The 24,892-nt window shown below is 45.2% G+C and overlaps 1 protein-coding gene across 2 annotated transcripts in view; it reads right to left on the bottom strand.

Annotated features, from left to right (window-relative positions):
* MYH11 (myosin heavy chain 11) overlaps positions 1–24,892 on the bottom strand; it is a 132,549-nt gene that overhangs the window by 34,796 nt on the left and 72,861 nt on the right. Inside the window, exons 6-11 of one of the 2 annotated variants that reach the window (XM_073542911.1) lie at positions 21,848–21,868; positions 15,474–15,566; positions 13,644–13,707; positions 12,382–12,480; positions 2,071–2,214; positions 1,406–1,501 (exon numbers count right to left, since the gene is read on the bottom strand). In XM_073542911.1, the coding sequence (XP_073399012.1) occupies positions 1,406–1,501; positions 2,071–2,214; positions 12,382–12,480; positions 13,644–13,707; positions 15,474–15,566; positions 21,848–21,868 (517 nt within the window). The remainder of the gene's footprint in view (positions 1–1,405; positions 1,502–2,070; positions 2,215–12,381; positions 12,481–13,643; positions 13,708–15,473; positions 15,567–21,847; positions 21,869–24,892) is intronic. The other variant, XM_073542912.1, reaches the window with a different exon arrangement.

The raw sequence follows: 24,892 nt of genomic DNA, 5'->3' as shown, positions 1-24,892 counted from the left end.
CCAGCACAGGCCGCAAACCACCCTCTTTCCTGCCGGCTGTGACTGCACGGAGGTGGGTGGGCAGGCAGATGCGGGACACACACACACACGTACGTGCACACATGTACTCACACACACACCCCACACACACACACTTCCCTCCCGATGCGATAGCATTGGGCATACCTCTAGTTCATTATAAAACTGTTACTTCTCCTGAATTTGCAAGAGCTAGATAAAGCCCTTGGCATGGTATCCCTCCTGCCAAAAAATGCCCTCCCAGCAGCAACCTGCCAACTGCTGGTGTGTGGGCAGTTTGAAAAGCATTAAAGCATGATACTCAACAAAGTTTATATCCTCTTAATATATTGCAGCCATCATATTATACAGCACTGTGCACTTACAATTGCTCATTTCGCCTTTCTACCCAGTTAATTCTTTCCTTTTCTCTGCTCTATGTAGAAACAGGAGGTCTCTTTTCCCTGCATGAGTCATCCCCCTCTTCAACTCCTGATCAAGCTGCTCCCGTTGCAGTGATGTAGAATTGTAGTTCTAATGATGACTCATGCAGGGGGGAAAAAAGACATTCTATATAAAACTTAGATGGATTCAGCTAGTCAGTTTTTAATGATGTGAAGTCATAGACCTAATGGAAAAAAGAAGAATTTTACTGGGAAGAAGGGCGAAATTGTAAGTATACAGTACTGTATAATATGATGATTGTAATATATTACGAGGATAAACCTTTTGATGGGAGGAGGAGAGCTTCTTTAATATATGTAAGTCCTTCATGAAATGTTGACTACTTGTAAATCATGTCTGAATTAAATGGCTAAGGGCTATACTATTTCTATCACTGGGCCAGAGGTGACCATAGTTAGCTGCTACTCCTTTCATGAGACTGCTGTTCTTATGAATGTGACGGTCCCAGTGGTTCAACCCCAGCGATTGAGCGCTTATCAAATGTGAGCGAATGTATCCAAAATCCGAAATGGCAGCCACTTAGTTTTCCAAAAATTAATATTTTGTGCAAAAATATAACTAAAAAGTGAGTGAGTCTTAATTTCTCCTAACTTGCGGTCCACTGCCCGCTGTCCTGTAAACTCTATCTCTAGCAGTAGAGACAGTGTGAGGAATTGCAGGAAGTGTGTGAGGGTCTTTGCCCAGCTCCTGCAATCAGCGGGCCATCTGAGAGAGGCGGGGGTTTCGGATCAGTCAAAATTCCTATTCGATTCAAAAAGAGTTGGATACAATACATGATGGGAAGCCAGGTCAAGGAAGTCCCAGCACATATAGTTCTGACATGCTTCTCATACTGCTGGCAAGTCATCCAGGATGGAGTAGATGGGAAAAAGGAACATTGTAAGGGGGGAAAGCAGAAACTGATCAAAATGACAGGAAGTCTTTAAGGTCATTATTAGTATACCTGTGTCGTCTGGCATGGAAGCCTGGTCAGTGTTTCTTTCTTTCTTGAACACAATGTTACCAAGTTGGAGGACAGAAGACACCACCTTCATCATTGCTGCCATTTTGAAAAAAAAACCCAAAACAATATGAATTTGTAATAAACCAACACTTTCTCAGTCCTTCATTTCCCAGACTAAGGAATTGACCCCGAGCATTTGTAAGACACCTCCTTTAACGAGCTCGTTAGTGGACCATCACTTGTGAGCATCATTACCACCATCGCTTTTGCTACAGTGAAGATCTGACCTTCTCTACGTTGTTCCGACTATTGCACTAAAGGGGAAGGGGTTAAAGCCTACAATATTAAGAATGCCAGCCTTAATATTAAGGGTGAGTGCTTCATATGCACAAGATTGGTTTAATTGGTCATTTTGGAGACTTCAAAGGAGAACAACTTACTATAATTGCTAAATTCTGATGTCAGGGTTAGTTCAAGATATTTTACTTCGAAGCAGCTGGACAACTGCACTGATGTGGCCATTTCCATAAATGCTCAGTTAGATGTGGCCTTCTGGTCCTTTAAGGGTTAAGGAGTAATGATACTTATAATTGTAAGGTGCCATTTCTACAAAGTTGTTAGATCTTATGGAAGGTGTAGATGAGTAGGTTGGGATGATCTCTTACCTAACTGTTCCTCTTCAGTGAATCCCATGATTTCCATCGCCTCCAAAGTCTCGTGAAACATATCTCCATCATCCTGAGAAGGGACGGGTACATAACCAAAGGAAAAGAAGGTATAATTTCCAAAATCTTCTAGTAGTAACTCCTCTGAAAAAAAGAAACAAGGCAATGTGGGAATTTCCAATTGGAGATACATTTATGCACAGTTTGAGGGACGGGTGGGGGGTGGACATTAGTTGACCTAAAAGGGCAAAGCCCCACTAGATATAACCCCCTCACTAAAACGTAACCTTTATCGAATTGAATTAAAATGTATACAGTAAATTGGGTATTGATTAACACACTTCATATATGTCATATAGAGAAATTACTTTTGTTTAGATCATATTCAGTAGCAATTTCTTATCTGTAGTGTTAGAGATGGCACCCCGGGGTGTCATTCACAAATAGAGAGGCAAATATTGATTGCATAAAACTTAAATATGCAGCACATGTCCCCCTGACATGTTTCACTGAATTCTCGGCATCTTCAGGTGATGGGACAAAGGCATATGAGACAAACCCCTGATGACACCAAGAATTTGGCAAAACATGTCGAGGGGGATGTGCTGTATTTTTAAGGTTTATATAATCAATATTTGCCTCTCAATTTGTGTATGACTCCCCAAGAAGCCATCTGTAACTCTACACATAAACAATTGTTACCGAATATAATCTGCTATGGGGTAAAACTACACCAATAGTCTTTATAAATGGGGTTCCAGGACTTATTGGATGGAACAGATGGCCATGCATGCACCCTACATACCCTGTCTTTATGAATCGGGTTCCAGGACTTTTTGGATGGGACAGATAGTCATGCATGCACCCTACATACCCTGTCTTTATAAATGGGGTTACAGGACTTATTGGATGGGACAGATAGTCATGCATGCACCCTACATACCCTGCCTTTATAAATGGGGTTACAGGACTTATTGGATAGGACAGATGGCCATGCATGCACTCTACATACCCTGTCTTTATAAATGGGGGTTCCAGCACTTATTGGATGGGACAAATGGCCATGCGTGCACCCTACATACCCTGTCTTTATGAATGGGGTTACAGGACTTATTGGATGGGACAGACGGCCATGCATGCACCCTACATACCCTGTCATTATGAATGGGGTTACAGGACTTATTGGATGGAACAGATGGCCATGCATGCACCCTACATACCCTGTCTTTATGAATGGGGTTACAGGACTTATTGGATGGGACAAATGGCCATGCATACACCCTACATACCCTGTCTTTATGAATGGGGTTACAGGACTTATTGGATGGAACAGATGGCCATGCATGCACCCTACATTCCCTGTTTTTATGAATGGGGTTAGAGTACTTTTTGGATGGTACAGATGGCCATGCATGCACCCTACATACCCTGCCTTTATGGATGGGGTTACAGGACTTATTGGATGGGATAGATGGCCATGCATGCACCCTACATACCCTGTCTTTATGAATGGGGTTACAGGACTTATTGGATGGGACAGATGGCCATGCGTGCACCCTACATACCCTGTCTTTATGAATGTGGTTACAGGACTTATTGGATGGGACAGATGGCCATGCATGCACCCTACATACCCTGTTTTTATGAATGGGGTTAGAGGACTTTTTGGATGGTACAGATGGCCATGCATGCACCCTACATACCCTGCCTTTATGAATGGGGTTACAAGACTTATTGGATGGGACAGATGGCCATGCGTGCACCCTACATACCCTGTCTTTATGAATGGGGTTACAGGACTTATTGGATGGGACAGATGGCCATGCGTGCACCCTACATACCCTGTCTTTATGTAAGCATCGTTCCTATTCTGCTGTGTTCCGGACTTTGCCCTTACTGTTGCCCTTAAGCCTGGCTTCATTCGGCCATACTGGTTCCTGTGACATCACCGCCTGTTGGTCCCGCCCGCCGGGTTTAAATAGCTTTCCTGGACGTGACTACCTTGCTTGTATATCTCGTCCTGTACCTGATCTGCTAGCTGGGAGTTGCACGCTGTGCTACCTCCTTCCTTCCTGCTGAATACACCTGGATTACCTGCTGCCTAACTGCCGCCGCCTGGACCTTCTGACGGTGTCTGCCTGAAGGCTCCTTCCAGCTCTGCCTCCACCGCTCACCGCTACTACAGCACTCACGTATTAATTACCTAGTGACTTTCTCTGCCACTGCACTGTGCCCGAAGATTCCCCTCCCGCAAGGGAGAGGGCTAAGTGACTGTCCTTGCCTGCATCCTTAAGACTGTGTCTGCTTACATCTACATAGTGCTGGTGTACAACTTGCTATCTACTGGACTGAGTTCTGCTGCTGTTACCACTGCTGTCATTGTCTGGCTCCGCCAGCACCTGTGCTGTTCTGTGCTGCTTGTTTAATACAAACTACTTTCACGTATACCTGTGTCTGTGACTCTATCATCTAGCCACTGTCTTCATAGAAACCTACTATACATCATTACAGGATATACAAGCCACCAATATGGAGACCGCAGGTGTAGAGTCCCTGGAGAAACGTGTAAGCAAGCAGCTTGCTTTGATACGGCAGGATGTGGCAGGCATTAGGACCCAGCTGGACACGCTGGAGCAACGTATCGAACACAACGCCGGGGCAGCAGAGGCACAGTTGCAACGACTGGCAAATCGGATTACGGCGCTGGAACAGGCAGCTCCTCTTCAGGGTGATCGTGTTCTGGCGTTGGAGCAAGCGATTCCTATGCAGCTCGATCGGATTGCTGCTCTGGAACAGGCCCCAGCCGCGCAGGTAGCAGGTGCTGCCCGGGATACTACACCGACCTTCCCGAAGCTTCCACCCTTCCGGTTCGCTGGTGAGAGGGATAAATTCCGAGGATTTTTGAACCAGTGCCGGATCTTCTTTGCTGCTCATGCCCCACAGTTCACTACTGAACGCTCCAAAGTTCTGACTATAGTCATGCTGCTGTCTGGTAAGGCGCTCGCGTGGGCCAACCCTTTGATTGAGACCGACGACCCTCTGCTTAACTCTATGGACAATTTCATTGCCGCAATGACGCAGATGTTTGATGACCCGAACCGAGCTAATACTGCTGAGACGACGCTGCTGACCCTTCGGCAGGGGAAGCGTTCGGTGCTGGAGTATGCATTGGACTTCCGTAGATGGGCTTTAGACACCACCTGGAACGGGGCAGCCAAGCAGGCCATCTTCCGCAGGGGATTGTCTACGGCAGTTAAGGATGAACTGGCACGCGGGGACTCGCCCGTGCTTCTTGGGGACTTCATCAATCACTGCATCCGCATTGACAATCGACTCTCCGAGCGCAGACAGGAGCGCTGGTCTGATCTACGGTTTAATAACACTGTTCCGTTCTCTTCTCCCTCCAGAGATGTCACCAGCAGGAGGAATCCCGAGCCCGAGCCCAAACCGATGCAGGTGGATGCCGTACGTAGAAATCCTCCTGATGCCCGCAAGGAGCATCGCTTTAAGGAAAACCTGTGCTTCTACTGCGGGGGGACCGGTCACTTCATCTCCGAGTGTCCAGTCAGGAGACGTAAGACGGCTACAGCTATCATTGATTGTAACTCCGAGGCGGGGGAGTCCTGCGTCCTAGATCTGAACAATTCGGGGGGCAGAGACAATCAGAGAGACCTGGACTTTGCCGATATGAATTCGCTGGCATCTCTTCCATTGAACGCAGTGGTGATCTCGATGACATCCGTCGTTTCCTCCTACTTCGCTACTAAGAAGAATTCCCACTATTACCTATCCTTGAGGATCTGCTTCCAGGGTCGGTGTGTCGAGAGCGCCGCCATGTTGGACTCCGGGGCCAGTGGGAACTTCATGGATTTCGCGTTTGCAAGGAAGCATGGAATCAGGGCAGTGAAGAGGGAGTCGTCAGTCTTGATGGAGACAGTAGACGGGTCGCCACTTACATCTGGACCGGTAACCATGGAGACTGAGTCGGTGAAGGTATGCATTGGAGAGGAACATGTGGAACATTTGTCCTTTTTACTAATATCTTCTCCTCACTTCCCTATTATCCTGGGGTTACCTTGGCTCCAGGTTCAGAATCCTCGCATCAACTGGGAGACCAGGGAAGTGCAGTTCCCTCCAAGTTCTAACAGCAACCCCGCTATTCCTAAGGTCGCTGCTATCCCCAAGCTAGTAGCTACGACTGAGGGACAATTACCACCGGAGTATCAGGATCTGGCAGAGGTATGTGACAAGAAGAGGGCAGATATGTTACCTCCCCACCGGCCTTATGATTGCCCGATAGAACTGGTATCTGGGGCGGAGATCCCATTCGGGCGTATTTACCCTTTGTCTGGTCCTGAATTAGAGGCCTTGAAGGACTTCATCGACGAGAATCTCGCCAAGGGCTTCATCCGACCGTCTACTTCTCCTGCGGGTGCACCAATCTTCTTCGTGAAGAAAAAGGACCGGGGTCTGCGTCCTTGCATGGACTACCGTGATTTAAACAAGGTAACGGTCATGAATCGGCACCCGCTACCCTTAATCTCTGAACTACTGGAGAGGGTGAAGCAGGCTAAGATATTCACCAAACTGGATCTTCGGGGAGCCTACAATCTCGTGAGAATTCGGTCTGGAGATGAGTGGAAGACGGCCTTCCGCTGCCGTTATGGACACTTCGAGTGACGGGTCATGCCGTTCGGACTACGAAATGCTCCTGCAACCTTTCAGCATTTTGTTAATGACATTTTCCGAGATGTGCTTGATGTATTTATGGTTGTGTATCTCGATGACATTTTAATCTTTTCCAGTGATCTCGAGGAACATCGGCTCCACGTGAGGACAGTGCTGCAACGCCTGCTGCATAACCATCTTTACATCAAATTGGAGAAATGCGAGTTCCACAGGGCAACAGTGCAGTTCCTCGGTTATGTCATCTCTCCACAGGGTCTCCAGATGGACGATCAAAAGACCAGAACGATCCAGGAGTGGCCAGCGCCAGGATTGGTGAAAGAAGTTCAGAGGTTTGTGGGATTCGCCAACTTCTATAGGCGCTTCATCCGTAACTTCTCTGAGATTGTGGCACCCATCACCCAACTGACTAAGAAGGGGGTACCGTTCCGGTGGACTCCGCAAGCCCAGGAGGCGTTCACACGGCTGAAGGACAAATTTGTGTCGGCTCCCATCTTAAGACATACAGACCCAGACCTGAGCTTTACTCTTGAGGTGGACGCATCGGATGTCGCCATCGGCGCAGTGTTGTCACAGAGAGGAGGTGAGAAGGCAGTTCTTCATCCTTGTGCCTTTCTTTCTCAGAAGCTATCCCCGGCACAGAAGAACTATGACATAGGGAACAAGGAGTTACTGGCGATTGTGACGGCGTTCAAGGAGTGGAGACACTTGCTGCTGGGGTCCTCAACTCCGATTACAGTTCTTACCGACCACCGAAACTTGGAATTCATGCAGTCCGTAAGATGTTTGAACCCACGTCAGGCACGTTGGAGCTTGTTTCTAAACCAATTCAACTTCATCATCTCCTACAGGTCGGGGGCACGGAATGGTAAGGCAGATGCGCTATCTAGGATTGCTGCTCCTGAGGAAGTGATTGAGTCGTCTCCTAGTACTGTTGTGTCTCCCGCTCATTTCATCTCTGCAATCCATCATCAGGATCTTCTGTCTGAGATCAAAGCAGCATACGCAGCAGATCCGTTGCTAAAGCAACCTACCCCCGAAGTAAGCCTAAATTTCAGTGGAGGAGTGTGGTTACAGGAGAATCGGCTGTATGTACCAGAGGTGACAAGACTTGAAGTCCTCCGACTGATCCATGATTCTAAGATTGGGGGACATCGTGGAATAACGAAGACCCAAGAGTTCCTGGCTCGGTACTTCTGGTGGCCTTCGTACCGGAAGGACGTGGAGGGATACGTGTCATCCTGCGAGGTATGTGCTCGGTTCAAGACGCCTCGTGCGTCCCCTTCCGGGTTGTTACAACCCTTGCCTATACCATCTCGTCCCTGGAGATCCATCTCAATGGACTTTATTGTTGAACTACCGGTCTCCAAGGGTAAGAACACCATTCTAGTGGTCGTGGACCGCCTCACTAAGGCAGCACACTTTATCCCTTGCGCTGGATTACCCACAGCAAAACAGACTGCAGACTTGTTGATTCAAGAGGTGGTCCGTCTGCACGGAGTCCCGGATGAGGTGATCTCGGATCGTGGGGTGCAGTTCACGTCTAGGTTCTGGAGGTGTTTCTGCGCGGCTCTGGATATTAGAGTAAGTCTGTCTTCGGCTTACCATCCACAGACCAATGGACAGACGGAACGTACGAATCAGACCCTGGAGCAGTACCTCCGTTGCTACTTAAGTCATCTGCAGGACGATTGGGTAGATCTGCTTCCCCTGGCAGAGTTCACATATAACAACTCGCAGCACTCCTCGACTAAGCAGTCACCGTTCTTTGCTAATCAGGGTTACCACCCAAGCATCTTGCCGCAGTTCCCCAAGGAGGCTGCAGTGCCTGCTGTGTCTGACCATCTTTCTTTCTTACAGCAGAATTTGGAAGCTCTGAAGACCACCTTGACGACAGCGCAGGAGAGGTATAAGAGAGCAGCAGATCGTACCAGGAGGCCGGCTCCGGTGTATAGGGTGGGAGATACGGTCTGGTTGTCTACCAAGAATCTGAGGGTGAGGGCACCGACTGTCAAGCTTGGGCAGAAGTTTGTAGGGCCATACAAGATCGTGGCTCTAGTGAATTCGGTAGCGGTGCGTCTGAAATTACCCCCTGCCTGGAAGGTTCACCCGGTGTTCCATGTTTCCCTACTAAAGCCAGTTGTACCAAATTCCTTCCCAGGGCGTACTTCCTCTCCTCCAGCTCCAGTGCTCGTTGATGGACATGAACAATATGTCGTGGAGAAGATTCTGGATTCACGGATCTTCAGAAGGAAGCTGCAATACCTGGTCAAGTGGCAAGGATACTCTGTCGAGGAGAATTCCTGGGAACCGGTGGAGAATATCTGTGCTCCGCGGCTGCTGGAGCAGTTTCATCTAAGGTACCCGGACAAGCCTGGTCGAAGATTGTCCGGAGGACATTCTTTAAGGGGGGAATAATGTAAGCATCGTTCCTATTCTGCTGTGTTCCGGACTTTGCCCTTACTGTTGCCCTTAAGCCTGGCTTCATTCGGCCATACTGGTTCCTGTGACATCACCGCCTGTTGGTCCCGCCCGCCGGGTTTAAATAGCTTTCCTGGACGTGACTACCTTGCTTGTATATCTCGTCCTGTACCTGATCTGCTAGCTGGGAGTTGCACGCTGTGCTACCTCCTTCCTTCCTGCTGAATCCACCTGGATTACCTGCTGCCTAACTGCCGCCGCCTGGACCTTCTGACGGTGTCTGCCTGAAGGCTCCTTCCAGCTCTGCCTCCACCGCTCACCGCTACTACAGCACTCACGTATCAATTACCTAGTGACTTTCTCTGCCACTGCACTGTGCCCGAAGATTCCCCTCCCGCAAGGGAGAGGGCTAAGTGACTGTCCTTGCCTGCATCCTTAAGACTGTGTCTGCTTACATCTACATAGTGCTGGTGTACAACTTGCTATCTACTGGACTGAGTTCTGCTGCTGTTACCACTGCTGTCATTGTCTGGCTCCGCCAGCACCTGTGCTGTTCTGTGCTGCTTGTTTAATACAAACTACTTTCACGTATACCTGTGTCTGTGACTCTATCATCTAGCCACTGTCTTCATAGAAACCTACTATACATCATTACACTTTATGAATGGGGTTACAGGACTTATTGGATGGGACAGACGGCCATGCATGCACCCTACATACCCTATCTTTATGAATGGGGTTACAGGACTTATCGGATGGGACAGATGGCCATGCATGCACCCTACATACCCTGTCTTTATGAATGGGGATACAGGACTTATTGGATGGGACAGATGGCCATGCATGCACCCTACATACCCTGTCTTTATGAATGGGGTTACAGGACTTATTGGATGGGACAGATGGCCATGCGTGCACCCTACATACCCTGTCTTTATGAATGGGGTTACAGGACTTATTGGATGGGACAGATGGCCATGCATGCACCCTACATACCCTGTCTTTATGAATGGGGTTACAGGACTTATTGGATGGGACAGATGGCCATGCGTGCACCCTACATACCCTGTCTTTATGAATGGGGTTACAGGACTTTTTGGATGGGACAGATGGCCATGCGTGCACCCTACATACCCTGTCTTTATGAATGGGGTTACAGGACTTATTGGATGGGACAGATGGCCATGCGTGCACCCTACATACCCTGTCTTTATGAGTGGGGTTACAGGACTTTTTGGATGGGACAAATGGCCATGCGTGCACCCTACATACCCTGCCTTTATAAATGGGGTTACAGGACTTTTTGGATGGGACAGATGGCCATGCGTGCACCCTACATACCCTGTCTTTATGAATGGGGTTACAGGACTTATTGGATGGGACAGATGGCCATGCGTGCACCCTACATACCCTGTCTTTATGAATGGGGTTACAGGACTTTTTGGATGGGACAAATGGCCATGCGTGCACCCTACATACCCTGTCTTTATGAATGGGGTTACAGGACTTTTTGGATGGGACAAATGGCCATGCGTGCACCCTACATACCCTGCCTTTATAAATGGGGTTACAGGACTTTTTGGATGGGACAAATGGCCATGCGTGCACCCTACATACCCTGCCTTTATAAATGGGGTTACAGGACTTTTTGGATGGGACAGATGGCCATGCGGGCACCCTACATACCCTGTCTTTATGAATGGGGTTACAGGACTTATTGGATGGGACAGATGGCCATGCGTGCACCCTACATACCCTGTCTTTATGAATGGGGTTACAGGACTTTTTGGATGGGACAAATGGCCATGCGTGCACCCTACATACCCTGCCTTTATAAATGGGGTTACAGGACTTATTGGATGGGACAGATGGCCATGCGTGCACCCTACATACCCTGTCTTTATGAATGGGGTTACAGGACTTATTGGATGGGACAGATGGCCATGCGTGCACCCTACATACCCTGTCTTTATGAATGGGGTTACAGGACTTATTGGATGGGACAAATGGCCATGCGTGCACCCTACATACCCTGTCTTTATGAATGGGGTTACAGGACTTTTTGGATGGGACAGATGGCAATGCGTGCACCCTACATACCCTGTCTTTATGAATGGGGTTACAGGACTTTTTGGATGGGACAGACGGCCATGCATGCACCCTACATACCCTGTCTTTATGAATGGGGTTACAGGACTTATTGGATGGGACAGACAGCCATGCATGCACCCTACATACCCTGTCTTTATGAATGGGGTTACAGGACTTATTGGATGGGACAGACGGCCATGCATGCACCCTACATACCCTGTCTTTATGAATGGGGTTACAGGACTTATTGGATGGGACAGACGGCCATGCATGCACCCTACATACCCTATCTTTATGAATGGGGTTACAGGACTTATTGGATGGGACAGATGGCCATGCATGCACCCTACATACCCTGTCTTTATGAATGGGGTTCCAGGACTTATTGGATGGGACAGACGGCCATGCGTGCACCCTACATACCCTGTCTTTATGAATGGGGTTACAGGACTTTTTGGATGGGACAGATGGCCATGCATGCACCCTACATACCCTGTCTTTATGAATGGGGTTCCAGGACTTATTGGATGGGACAGACGGCCATGCATGCACCCTACATACCCTGTCTTTATGAATGGGGTTACAGGACTTATTGGATAGGACAGATGGCCATGCACGCACCCTATATACCCTGTCTTTATGAATGGGGTTACAGGACTTATTGGATGGGACAGACAGCCATGCATGCACCCTACATACCCTGTCTTTATGAATAGGGTTACAGGACTTATTGGATGGGACAGACGGCCATGCATGCACCCTACATACCCTATCTTTATGAATGGGGTTACAGGACTTATTGGATGGGACAGATGGCCATGCATGCACCCTACATACCCTGTCTTTATGAATGGGGTTCCAGGACTTATTGGATGGGACAAACGGCCATGCGTGCACCCTACATACCCTGTCTTTATGAATGGGGTTACAGGACTTTTTGGATGGGACAGATGGCCATGCGTGCACCCTACATACCCTGTCTTTATGAATGGGGTTACAGGACTTATTGGATAGGACAGATGGCCATGCACGCACCCTATATACCCTGTCTTTATGAATGGGGTTACAGGACTTATTGGATAGGACAGATGGCCATGCATGCACCCTACATACCCCTCCATTCAGGCTTAGATCCTCGGATCATATAGTAAAATATGTGGAAAGTCCTCTCATCTTTAGCTTGCCGGATAGCACGAGATTTTTCAAGCAAATCTGTTTCTTTATTAAAGAACCAAACACAGCATCTAGAGAAAACCATGTCTAATGATAAGTGGATGGAATATAGTGCTTGTTTATACAGTGTCACTTTATGCCAAAATCCTATTAGCCCTTATATGGAGTAGCCTGCTGTTATTTAACTTCAGTACCAAACATTTCAGCGCAATCCATCCAGCACTGCAGCCAACGTTTAGGGATTATTGACTTAAAGCCTTACACATACCATCTTCTCTCTTGGACTGTTTGAGACACTGGATGTGGGGAAAAGTGGGTAAATCTGCGCTGCTGGGTCTGTGTTCACAATAAAGGTCTCATATGCGGTTTCAGAATTCTCAACGCGTTTCGAAGTTAGCAAACTTCTTCATCAGGAGACCCACAACAGTCAAATTACTACGTTGGATCCTCCAACCTGTTGAGGTTACAGTTTATCCGTAGGCGATATGTGCGTAATCATCTGGGTTCCCTCCACTGGGACCTCCTCTGATCACAAGAATGGGACAACCCTTGGCTATGGACATTTAAAAAAGTATTAACGCGCATGAATGACCGCCGCACCACCAAATTGGGGACATAGAGGCCCAATGTTCTTGTGTTCCTTGGGGATTCTAGCAGTAGGAGCCTCAGCAATCAGACACTTATCCTCTATCTTAGATAACCCTTATCAGGTGCTACATGGACTTTATTTCCTTGCTAGTCAGGTGTGAATTATATTAAAAGTGACTTAAGGGCTGAATTACTTAGGTCCTAGGAAGGTACAGAAAGAGGTCTCGGAATAGTAGGAAAGCCTACAAATGAAATTGAATTACTTTTTTCCTGATTTTGCAATGATTTTCTATTTCCTTTTTTTTACTAAAATGACTAGGATTTTAGATAAAAATCTACGCTATAACAAAAGGGTAAATGATTGTATTGTATGAACCGAGATGTCGAGACAGGATGATTTAACTCCAAGTAAAGAATCTTCTGGCTCTGGCCATCGCTAGGCAAAGTAACTCTTGGAATAGAAGAAACTGAAAATTTAGTGTCTCTGTAAACAGTGTCCACGTCTCTAGATGTTTATATCTTTTTCCCTGTGGATATTTCCCTTACTTAGACATTTCAGACCTATGTGTTTATGTAACAGGCTGCATTCTTCTCTAGAGGACCGAGAAGGATACAAGTTTCGATGTTTGCTCCAACGATGAATCCAGAAACATCAAAGTTGATACGAATAAATTTACCCTGGACAAATAATAGAAATAGAGTAAAAAAGATTGTTACAAAATGTTTTATCCAATGTTATGTAAACAATCAAAAAATATATACAATATATAAACATAAAAGTGATTTTTTTGGGGGGGGCATACTACAACTGACATGCATACTACATAGTTGTAGTATACCGCAAGGGGAAAATAATACTACCCAAAGTGTCAGAGCTCCCTAGTTTGTGGCGTTTGACTCTTTCTGTGCCTATTTTAGTTTCATACCTTATTTTAAATTTGTCATGGAATTTGTCAATGGGTTGTGAAGCCCAAGTAGTAAAAGTTTAAGAGCCCTTGACCTTAAGTGCTATTTTTTCTGATTTTATTAAAAAGTACTGTCTTTATAAAGAGTTCCTTTTAGTCGTCTTTGTGAGTTGTATGGATCATTGTAGTGAATCACTTAGGTTTTCTACTGCTGGTTGATAACACTGGATCTATGTAAGGTTTCTTCTGGCAGCCTTTATTTTGAGTTACAGTGCTCGATCTCTGAAGAGTTTCTTTAGATTGCATCTTAGGTTGGGGTCACACTTGCGAAAAACTCTCACGAGTCTCGTGTCTCAATACCCGGCACTGCCGCCGGCACTCGGACCGGAGCGCTCAGCTGCATAGAAATACATGCAGCCGCACACTCTGGTCTCGAGTGCTGGCGGCAGTGCCGGGTATTGAGACGTGAGACTCAGGCGAGTTTCTCATAAGTGTTACCCCGGCCTTACTCAAAATTTTGTTCCATCCAAAATAATGTTAGACTAGCACTGTAATGGAGAAGGTAACGTCTGTATGTCACGGGCTACAAATAATACATTACTGAAGTAAGGGCAATAAGCTTCTAAATTGGAGTTAGGGCTAATCTAATATTACCAATTCTGCCTCTACTTTACATTGAAGTAGACAAGTATGTAGAGCAAAGGAGAGCAGCAAAGTTGTACCTAAGTCATCAATGGTCTACTTTGGAGCCTCTGAAACCAGATCTGTCATGGTTTGCCTAGCTTGTGGGATTAGGTAGTTCAGAGGTTAATCTGGACGGCCTCACTCTGGGATTCTGGGATGCTTTTTATAGCCTCATTGTAGGATCATTCCTCTTGCTTATACTCTGACCCTCCGCCGAGTGTGTGTGACCCTGTTGTACCTGTGTCTGTGCTTTGTGCCTGTGCTGCGTCACTGTTGTCTGGTTCTGATCTGGTTCTGTCCCCGTTTCGAATTCTGCCTGTCCCTCCTGTACAGCTCTGCTATCTCTGTGTATGACCCTTTGGCTACGTCCTGACTATTCTCTGCTCGCCCCTCCTGTACCGTGCAGCCCTCTCCGTGTATGACCCCTATTTTTGTCTGACCTGAGTTCACACTCCCGCGTCACCACCACATACCCCCGGGTCTACTGTCTCCCAGCGGTGTTCTGCGGTAGCCCCACCCCCTCCTGTGACGTGGGTCACATGATCGCAGGTCCTTCTGCCTTCTGCTAGTTCAGCGTCCCCTCTCACCGTGCTGCTCAGGTCCCGTCTGCCTGAGCTTCCCCGTGGCACCTGACCCCTGGGCTCCCTCGCAAAGTGGGTGAGTCACCCTGCTCAGCCGTGGCAGACTGCCGGCGCTGACAGGGCCCTGACAAGATCAGGGTTGAGTGTTAAATAAAATCACTAAGACTAACTTCATTATTTCCGGACATTCTGGACATAGAGAGCAAACTTTTTTTTCTAAACACCTTGGCAAAAAAAAAAAAAGATCCAATGCACTTTCTTGCTTGATACTTACAAATCGGGATGAGTTGTCATTTTTCACAGTTTTGGCATTACCAAATGCTTCAAGGATGGGATTAGCTTGAAGCAGCTGCTTTTCCAGCTCTCCCTGAAATTCATAGCAATCAGTGTGATGGATAGAAATCAAGAAATGAAAATGATGTATACATTCATGCAACGTAGGTCAAGAGTAGAACCCCGGAATACCTATAATATAGGAACGTTAATGGGTGCTCAAAGGTTACTTTCTCCTTTGAGGGAATCGCTTGATGTGCTGGCGGATTGCAATTAACAACTCTATTGTAGCATGAAACCTCGAGCGGCTGCTATGATACAGTAAGTACTGTAATGTTCATAGATCAAAGACCAAGCACAGCATCTGCTACGGATCATTACTGAGATGCCCTGATTCAATTTGGCACCAGCTCTCAGATGAAGGAATGGTATTTTTGGCAAAAAATTAAAATCAGAAAATAAACATCCATAATCTATTTTTTTCTTATCTTCTGCCCTATACATAGCATTGTGCCATGTTGTGATGTAATCACCGAGCTGTGAAGCAGCATCGTTTAACCCTTTCTTTTCTGAATATTTGCTACTGCATTCCACAATCTAGGCAAACAATAATGCGAATTGCAGCAATACTTAGCCTGCAACAGGGAAAAAAATCAATGTCTTGTAATATTATCATTGATTTTGCATGCACAGATACACAAGCAGTATAAAAAGGATATAAATGTGTACACAGCACGACATGCAGACTGAGGTCAAAGGAATTAATAAAGGCACGGCTAGTGGTGTGATGCATGTACGTGTGCTTTTTTTCTTAATTCCTAGTGCTAGCAAAAAAATGAATGCAAAATGACACAGAATAAAATTAATTTTCATCTTAAATCCCTATCTATTCATTGCCATAATCTAATTTATTTCCTAATATACTTGTATTAAAAATTCCATATCCTTCCCTTACTACACTATCTAACCGCATTTCTTTTTTTTTCCTTCCTCTGTTTGAGAATCCTAGAATATGCTGGGATACTCAAACAAAGCGTCATTAGGGGCAGTGGCTGCAGTCACTGCTTCAGGGCCTGGACTAGTCCCTGCACGAAGTGCACTGTGCAATATGCACAATGACAGTGCGCTCTCTCACCACCTCAGATCAGCAGTAACGAGCTGGAAACTGAGAGCCCTGTCAGTGAGAGGTATCAGAATACACAGCTTATAGAGGTGGGGCTCTGGGGTCTCTGCACGCCGGGTATTCTGACAATGCACACTGACAGTGCCGGTTTATTACTTCTGATCTCAGTCGGTGAGATAGTGCACTGTCATTGTGCACCGCACGTAGTGACAGAGCAGGAACTCTCCCAGGCCCTGAAACAAGTGTCGCCGATGACGCTTCATTTCAAGGAGCGGGCACAGGTTGAACCAGTGTCCGCAGGCTGGGCTAGTCCCTACACAATGTGCACTGTGCGATGTGCACAATGACAGTGTGCTCTCTCGCCGGCTCAGATCAGCAGTAATGAGCCGGCAACTGAAAGCACTGTCAGTGAGAGGTGTCAGCATACACAGCTTATAGAGGTGGGGTCTTGAGTCTCTGCACGCCGGGTATTCTGACAATGCACACTGACAGTGCATTCTTTTGCTGGCTTATAGAGTACTGTCAATGTGCACCGCACGTAGTGACAGAGCAAAAACTCGCCCAGCCCCTAAAACAAGTGTCACTGATGATGCTTCATTTCAAGAAGGAGACAGAGGCTGAACCAGAGGCCGCAGCCTCTGCCCCCTTATGACGCTTTGTTTAAGTATCCCAGCATGCACTGGGATTCTCAAACAAAGTATCGCCAAAATGGAAGCAAATAAAAAGAAATAAAAGTAGTTAGATAGTGTAGACAGGGAAGGATACAAAATTTTTAATTCTTATATATTAGAAAATAGTTTAGATAATGGCACTAAATAGATAGGGATTTAGGATGAAAATTAATTTGGAATTCGGACCACCCCTTTGTTGCCAAACTTAGGTTTATATGTGTTCCTGATTTATATGCACATAACTTACTAATGTTTTTGTATAAGCAATGCTCCACTGCCCTGATGTCCCCATTTTACTGTAAGTCCTGCATCCCAGCAGAGATGGTAACTGTGGTGGTCCAGCAGTAGTGGTGTGTTAGCAGGGGGACTGGATTGGCCAATCTCCTTCACACACAGCACTGATGACGGACTGATGCTGTAAACTCACTGCTGAGTGGAGGATTGAAACTGCTGGGACCCAAGGCAGGGAGTGAAACGGAGAGATCAGTGCAGCTTCATTTATTCAAGAAAGTTAGTAATGTCTATATATATATATATATATATATATATATATACATACATACATATATATTAGTCACAACCAAACCGTTTGAATTCTTTAAGATTTCATTGAAGAACATAATAATAAAAAAAAAATTCTGGACAATGTAAATTTAAGTAGACAAAACCAAAGATGAACAAAAACACATAATGAATTACAATGTGTCATAATTGAGCAAACATTGGGTCAATTTACAGTTGGTATGACGTATTTGTGTTGCTAAGCTTTGTATGGAAATTATGGCCAACCATCTCTACTTTTGTCACTTATTTCCAAAGGACTTTGTTCCTGAAGTACTGTAGTTTGTTCTAAACTTTAGCCATGCTGCCATGTTTTTTTTAATAAAAAGAAGAAGCTTTCTCCTGGCAATGTTTCCAAACAGGCCATACTTATTCAGTCTTTTTCTACTTATATTTTCATGAACTTGAACACTTAATATGCTATATGAGGCCTTTAGAGTCTGAGCTGTAGCTCTTTTTTTTTTAAATATTCTCTGAGCTATGCACAGTCTGACCTAGGGATGAATTTGCTGCGGACATCCACTCCTGGAATGATTATTAACTGTCATGAATGTTTTGCACTTCTAAATAATCTTTCTCACTATCGAATGATGGACTCCAAGTTGGTTGGAAATGGTCTTATGACCCTTCTCAGATTTATGGACTGCAACAATTGCTGATGTCTTTAAACTTTGGCATTGTGTTAACCCACACCTGACCAGTAAACTGCCCAAACTTCTGCTTTTATAAAGGTGGTGATGAACAATTATCTTTTTTATTCCTATGGCAGTAGTAAGGGTGTTCTAAATTTTTCACATTCTGCATTTTGGTCTATATTTTTGTTGAATAAAGAATGACACAATATTTTTCATGTGTTGTTCATCTGAGGTTGTATTTACCTAATTTTAAGACCTTCTAAGGACTAGACTTTTTTATGATTATTATCATGTTGTATAACCGTAGAATTGAAAGTGGGTGTACTTTATTTTTAATTTTAACTAAATTAATTAAAATGTTATTTAATTAATTTTTTTTAAAAGTAGACAACCCTTTTAAACATTAGCCAAGAAGCCGAATTGATTGAACCTTTCTCACCCTATCTGTATCGGTAATTCTGGCATGTTACTTCTTTGCTGGCACCATTTTTTGTAGGATGACACCGCTATGTGTTTCCCGTGTGCTGTGCGGACTATGTGGGGGTCACCTATGTGGGGGGCTAAGAATACCAAATTGTCATTATAACTAGTTTGGGAGGAGTGGCAACTATAATAAGGAGTGGGGTTAACATGGTGCAGTGGCACATGCATGATTGAGGCTCCTGAATGCCATCTAGCCAACATCATGGCACCAAACACCATTAGCTGGCCACCCCTGCTCTGTACCATATTTATCATACGTCACTTATGGGCGGTATTTTTTCATTGTGTCTGCCGATTGGACTCATTGTGTAATTACTGCAGTGGGGGAACCGCTAAGGGGGGTGCAAAGTTGCCAAAGGGCATGTGGGACTGGTGCTTGAAACCACTTGACCCCATAAGAAACCCATCAGTAATATCAATGGCAATTGGGCATTAGTCCTTTTAACAAATTTAGAATTTGAACCCAGGAGCATCAATTTGTGCATAGAAGCACCAGCCATATGCAGCTACTAATATATTAAAGAGGACCTGTCACTTGCCATAAATATAATACGGTGCAAATGTCACTGTTCTCTTGAATTCGGTGTTGGTTATTTTATGTTCCGGTGCCTCTCTAGCCCCACGATACAGTCTCCTCTTCCTTTGTGCACACTGTATATAAATCTAGTCTTATTAGCCAAGGGGGTGTGATCCTGAAAAGAGATGCCCGCCCCCTTAGCTAACAAGATTACACATATGTGCGAGGAAGAAGGGGCCATATCTCAGGAACGGAGTGGCGCAGGAGCAAAAGAAAAACAACACCGGATTCAGGAGAACAGCGGCATTAATGCCGGATGAGAATATGACATATTTATGGAAAGAGAGGACAGTCGGTGTTAAGCTCACATTGAGTATTTTAATTGCAAGGACATAAAATGAGCGAATGACTCGCAAATAAAAAAGAAGCTGTAACTCTTCTGTAATGCGCACATTGTCATAATGTAATCCATGTGTAACTCATCACACATGAGCTTTAGCACATACGGCAAATTGTGGGCACTATTCACACAATCTACAAAAGATTCAAAATAATACCATATACTAAAAAAAAAAATAACACCTTCAAGGGCATTTTTTTTTTTTTAATTATTGTATTTGGGGTTAAAAATAAGTATTGCATTTGGGTTTCATTAAAACTTTTTGCATGGTTTGGTTTCTCTAGCCTCTGTTTTGCACTGTATACTCCTGGCTGCAGAATGAGTTAACTCAGAATCCATCAGTGAGCTGTTACTGACTAATTCCAATATATGTCTTCTGAGCTCTTCTCAGCTGATTTAACAACATGAAAGTACGGTTCAACATTAATTGTAAATTAGCACACAGGAGTTCAGAAAAAGACAGGTAACAGAGTTACCACATGTTCAGTATTTGGTCAGTATTTCACATCAGTATTTGTAATACAAGACCAGGAGTGGGCGATAAATACAGAAATACAGAAGAGGTGACGGGTTTCTATTATACTTTTCCACTGATTGTTCCACTCCCGGTTTTGGCTTACAAATACTGATGTAAAATACTGACATTACAATGTTCGTGTGAACGTGGCCTTACAAATTCCATGTTTTAACAAGCTCCCTGATAGATTCTCAGTTAGCTCGTTCTGTAGCCAGCAACGTGCAAGGACAAAAAGACTCTAAAATCCAAACAAGGAAACATTTCTAAAGAAACCTAATTGTAAAAATTATTTTTTTTAGCCCAAAATACATGCATTTTATTAAAAAAAAAAAAAAAACGGCCCCAAAGGTGACCATATCCTAAAAAGTGTGAACTAGATGAGCAATATAAACATCCCAAAGCACAAATTAGGGGCCACAGATAGCTTCCACACACTCTGAAGGTAGGTGCACATGACCGTTTTCTCGCCATACGAGAAAAACTGTGCTGTTTTTCGAATCAAACTGTGATCGGAGTTTGATCAGAACTGGATCGGAGTGGGATCAGTTTTTCTCAGAGGTGGAGGGAAAAAAATTATCCATTCTGTTTTTCTCAGAGGTGGAGAGAAAAATAAAATGTTTCTCCGTATTCTCCATTCTGTCAGTCTGTGAAAAACGGACTGCACTCGGTTGTCATCCGAGTGCATCCAATGGTTTCCTCGAATCCATAGACTTGCATTTATGATTTTGAATCAACACTTTGATCAAAATCGGACATGTGCACAGCCCCATAAATATATATTTTTTTCCTATAATTAATATTGAAGCGGATCATCATCCCCTCCAAAAATACATTTTACTGTAATCTGCTGAATATATGTTAATAGTTTCAACCAACCAGAAATAGTGGCGAGCAGAGTATCGTGCAGCCATGCAAAGCGAAGTCTCAGTATAGAAGGTGCACGCCATATTGCGATCCCACTACAAATTCACGCTGGGTCCATTAAATGTTTATTTCAGTTCGATGACTTTCCAAATTCAAGCTGCTGGGTACACTCAGTGTAGTCGAAATGTTAACCAAGAAGTATCAAAAACACACAAAGGATTGTACGAGGTTTGACCTGCGATCAGTGATTGTCAGCCACGTCTATAAGAAATAATTACAACTGGGAGTTACTGCTAATATGGTACGAGATTAATCTGTATTTCTGCCCATTACATTATGCCACTTGCAGATTTTACTTTTTTTTTTTTTTTTTTTTTTTTAGACTTCCCTGCTGAACAATCCCAGTTCGCCACGAGTCAAAGCTCATTCATTGGACTGGTTTGTGTCAAACACGAGCGCTATTGTTGCATTTTGCCGTGATATGACATGATATCACCGCCGCCATCATCATCTCGTCCACCGCTGGGTCTGAGGGTGCAACAATAGCATGCAGAAGTTCACTCGGTGCTATCACACACGCACACTGCACAATCTATTTACTCACGTAAGCAAAAGACGGGCCTTGCTGTAGTTGAATAATGTGGTAAAACAAACGTCAGATACAAAAATGGCAGCGAACACATTATTTTCCCCTATTTTAAGAAAGTATTAGAAACGATACAAGAAAAAAGAAATACAGAAACTGGCCCAATTCTAGCATCAGAAAATTCTGTTAAATATAGTATTAAAAGGGTTACTCCTAACTTCAGGTGGTAATCGGTGGGGGTCCAACTGATTGGGCTTCCACTGATCCCGAGAAGCCCCCAGTCTGAATGGAGCAGAGCATCATCGCTCCATTAATTCTATATAGGACTGCCGGAGAAAGTCGTATACGGCGCTCAGCTGTTTCCAGCAGTCCCACAGAGAATTAATGTAGTCGTGGGGTGCATGATCGGTCACTAATACATTCAGGTGGGGCTTTGGTGGGGGTCCAACACTTCTCCTTTTACCCTAACTCCATTCACAGGATCAGTGGGGTCCCATCGTTCACCCCGCTACTGATCAGCAAGAATGGATAGGTGATAACTTTCCCTATTTTAAAGCACCACTCCAGCATTTTATTTTATTGCAGGGCTGGAGTGGTACCAATAATATAAGTTTCCTGCCCTTAGTCTTATCCTCCACCGTTTTCAGCACCGCTCCGGACGTTTTCTGCAGGTTGTGACCTGCCGGATCGCTCCATCATTTTCTGGGCGGACCATCACTTTTTAATGTTAAGTCTATGAGAGCCCGAACAAGGCCAGATCGAGACTCCCACTGAGAGCTTGTGACCGTTACCTCTGACTTCCAGTCAATCATTAGTTGTGATCACAAGATGGCGGCACAGAACCAGAGTGATGCTGGGACGAGCTGAAGACGGCGGCTGTTGAGTACAAGACTAGGGGCTGGGATGTTAAATTAGTGGCGCCACTCCAATGCTGAAATTTAAAAAAATTGCTAGTGGTGCTGTAAGGAGTTATTACCATGTCAGACGTTACGACCTATGCATGTAATAGTTAATAATGTACTAATCCTCAGGGGTCCAAGAAATGATCGCAGGAATGGGGCTTTGAAGTAGCCTATCTGTATGAAGTGGCGTCCAAGCATGCGCATCACGGCTCTATTCTTTCTCTACAGCAGTGCCAGTGATGGCTGAATACAGCACTCAGATATTTCCATCAGTCCCTCAGAGAATCAATGGAGTGGTGGTGCGCATGCTCGGACGCCACTTCATTTAGACAAGGCAGATGATAACTCCTAAGGATGGAGATAACCTTTTAAGGTCTGAGGCAGCAATATATTGCTCGTATATTACTATTTCTACTCACTTCTTCTCTATTTGAAGGAGTGTGGACACATTCAATCTTAGTTACAATTTATTTTTAAGCCATTGTGTCATGAAGGCATGTAGACATATTAGAGGAGGGTTCCCTACTCATTACCATGGAGACCTGCTGACAAAGATGGAGGCACAGTTTGGGGGGGGTCAGCCAAAGCCCATCCATGTGATAATACAAGTCCCTGCATGTATGATATGCCTCATTTATATGTCCAGGGGGAATAGTAAAGATGATACAGGTTTTAAAATCCAAGTTGTCTCGAAATTCCTGCAGAAAAGCCATGGATTTGTTCCCTTACATCGAGTTTGTCAGCACAAAGTGACTGTTCAAACCAAGCACAGTTGCTCAGTGCACCCTTGGCGTGGTCAAACAGTTCAGTGCACCTTCTCACCTACTTTGTTGCCACCTATGTCTGCCCTCCTATGGCTCCTTACTGTAGAGCAAGAGATGTCAATCAAGAATGACCAGGAGCGCAGAGATAGATGCAAAATCAAGTATGTAAGAAGGTGTACTTAAAGGGGTCATATCTCTTTAATTAAAGGGGTTGTCCACTACTAGGACAATCCCTTCTTGATCAAAATGTTTGGCCCTGATAAAATAATAAAGCCTAAACTCACCTACCGTGCCGGCACCGTTCCCATGGTGTCAGCACTCGTTCTCCCGAGGCTCCGGTGCTGCTGTTGTGAGACGTGACGTTGGCGCCCAATCAGTCGGCGTCACTGTCCCGGCCTCCTGTCGACTTGAGCATGAAGAGGAAGTCTGAGATCAGCTGCAGCCCAGTTTCCTCTTCATGTTCGATTTGTCTGAAGGTGAGGACAGTGAGGCCAGCGCTAATTGGGCGCCGGCGTCGCGTATTACAACAACAGATTGGGAGCCCCAGGATCACAAGTCCTCTCACCGCGGCAATGGCACCGGCACGGAAGGTGAGTATAGGCTTTATTATTTTATCAGGGCTAAGCGAGGGGTATGACAAGTTGTCCAAGTAGCGGACAACTTCTTTATGTATCTACCCTGACTGCTGCTCCGCATGTCTTGCATTGGCTGCGGCACTTACACCACCGCAACGGTGCGGCAGCCAATCAATGAGCTCAGTGGCTCTACCAGTGTAGACGGAGCGCCCCCTTCAGAGCCTCTGAGCTCACTGATCGGATACTGCTCTATTGATGTGACGTCAGCACCGCATCCGATGCCAGGGTCCAGAATCAGCGGTAGAGACTCACCGATGGACCTGGAGAAGGTGAGTACAGAAAATATTTTTCTGTTTTACAACAAACTGCACCCAGGGTATAAACGTAATTGAAAGTTAACAACGACTTTAGCTGTTTGGCCATACCAATGATGCAGAATTTTCTTGGAAGATGGATCACTTTCTTTCTCCTGCATTTGACGCGCGTCGGGGGGGTGATTTTTTTCTATGTGCACAATTTCTTGGCTTGGGTTGAACAGTCATTTTGTGCTGACAGACTTAGTATAACATCTAGCCTGAGAACTATATAACATTTATTTTGGGGATACATGTTTACGACACTAATGGGTTACTTTCTCAATATCGAATGTTACAATTTTCGATACTAAGCCAAAATAAAACCCTCATGTCTGCATTTTCCTAAGCCTCTCCATAAACAATTTAGAGAAAATAATGACATTTAGTGGGAGAATATTTCACTCGATGATCCAAGTGACATTGTCAGCGCGACACGCTCAGGATTGTGCCGGGTCACAACACATAG

The sequence above is a fragment of the Dendrobates tinctorius genome, unplaced genomic scaffold, assembly GCF_039654945.1.
Source record: "Dendrobates tinctorius isolate UK_male_01 unplaced genomic scaffold, ASM3965494v1 ptg000129l, whole genome shotgun sequence".
In the NCBI taxonomy this organism is placed as follows: Eukaryota; Metazoa; Chordata; class Amphibia; order Anura; family Dendrobatidae; genus Dendrobates; species Dendrobates tinctorius.
This window is presented reverse-complemented; position numbering and strand designations above follow the sequence as displayed.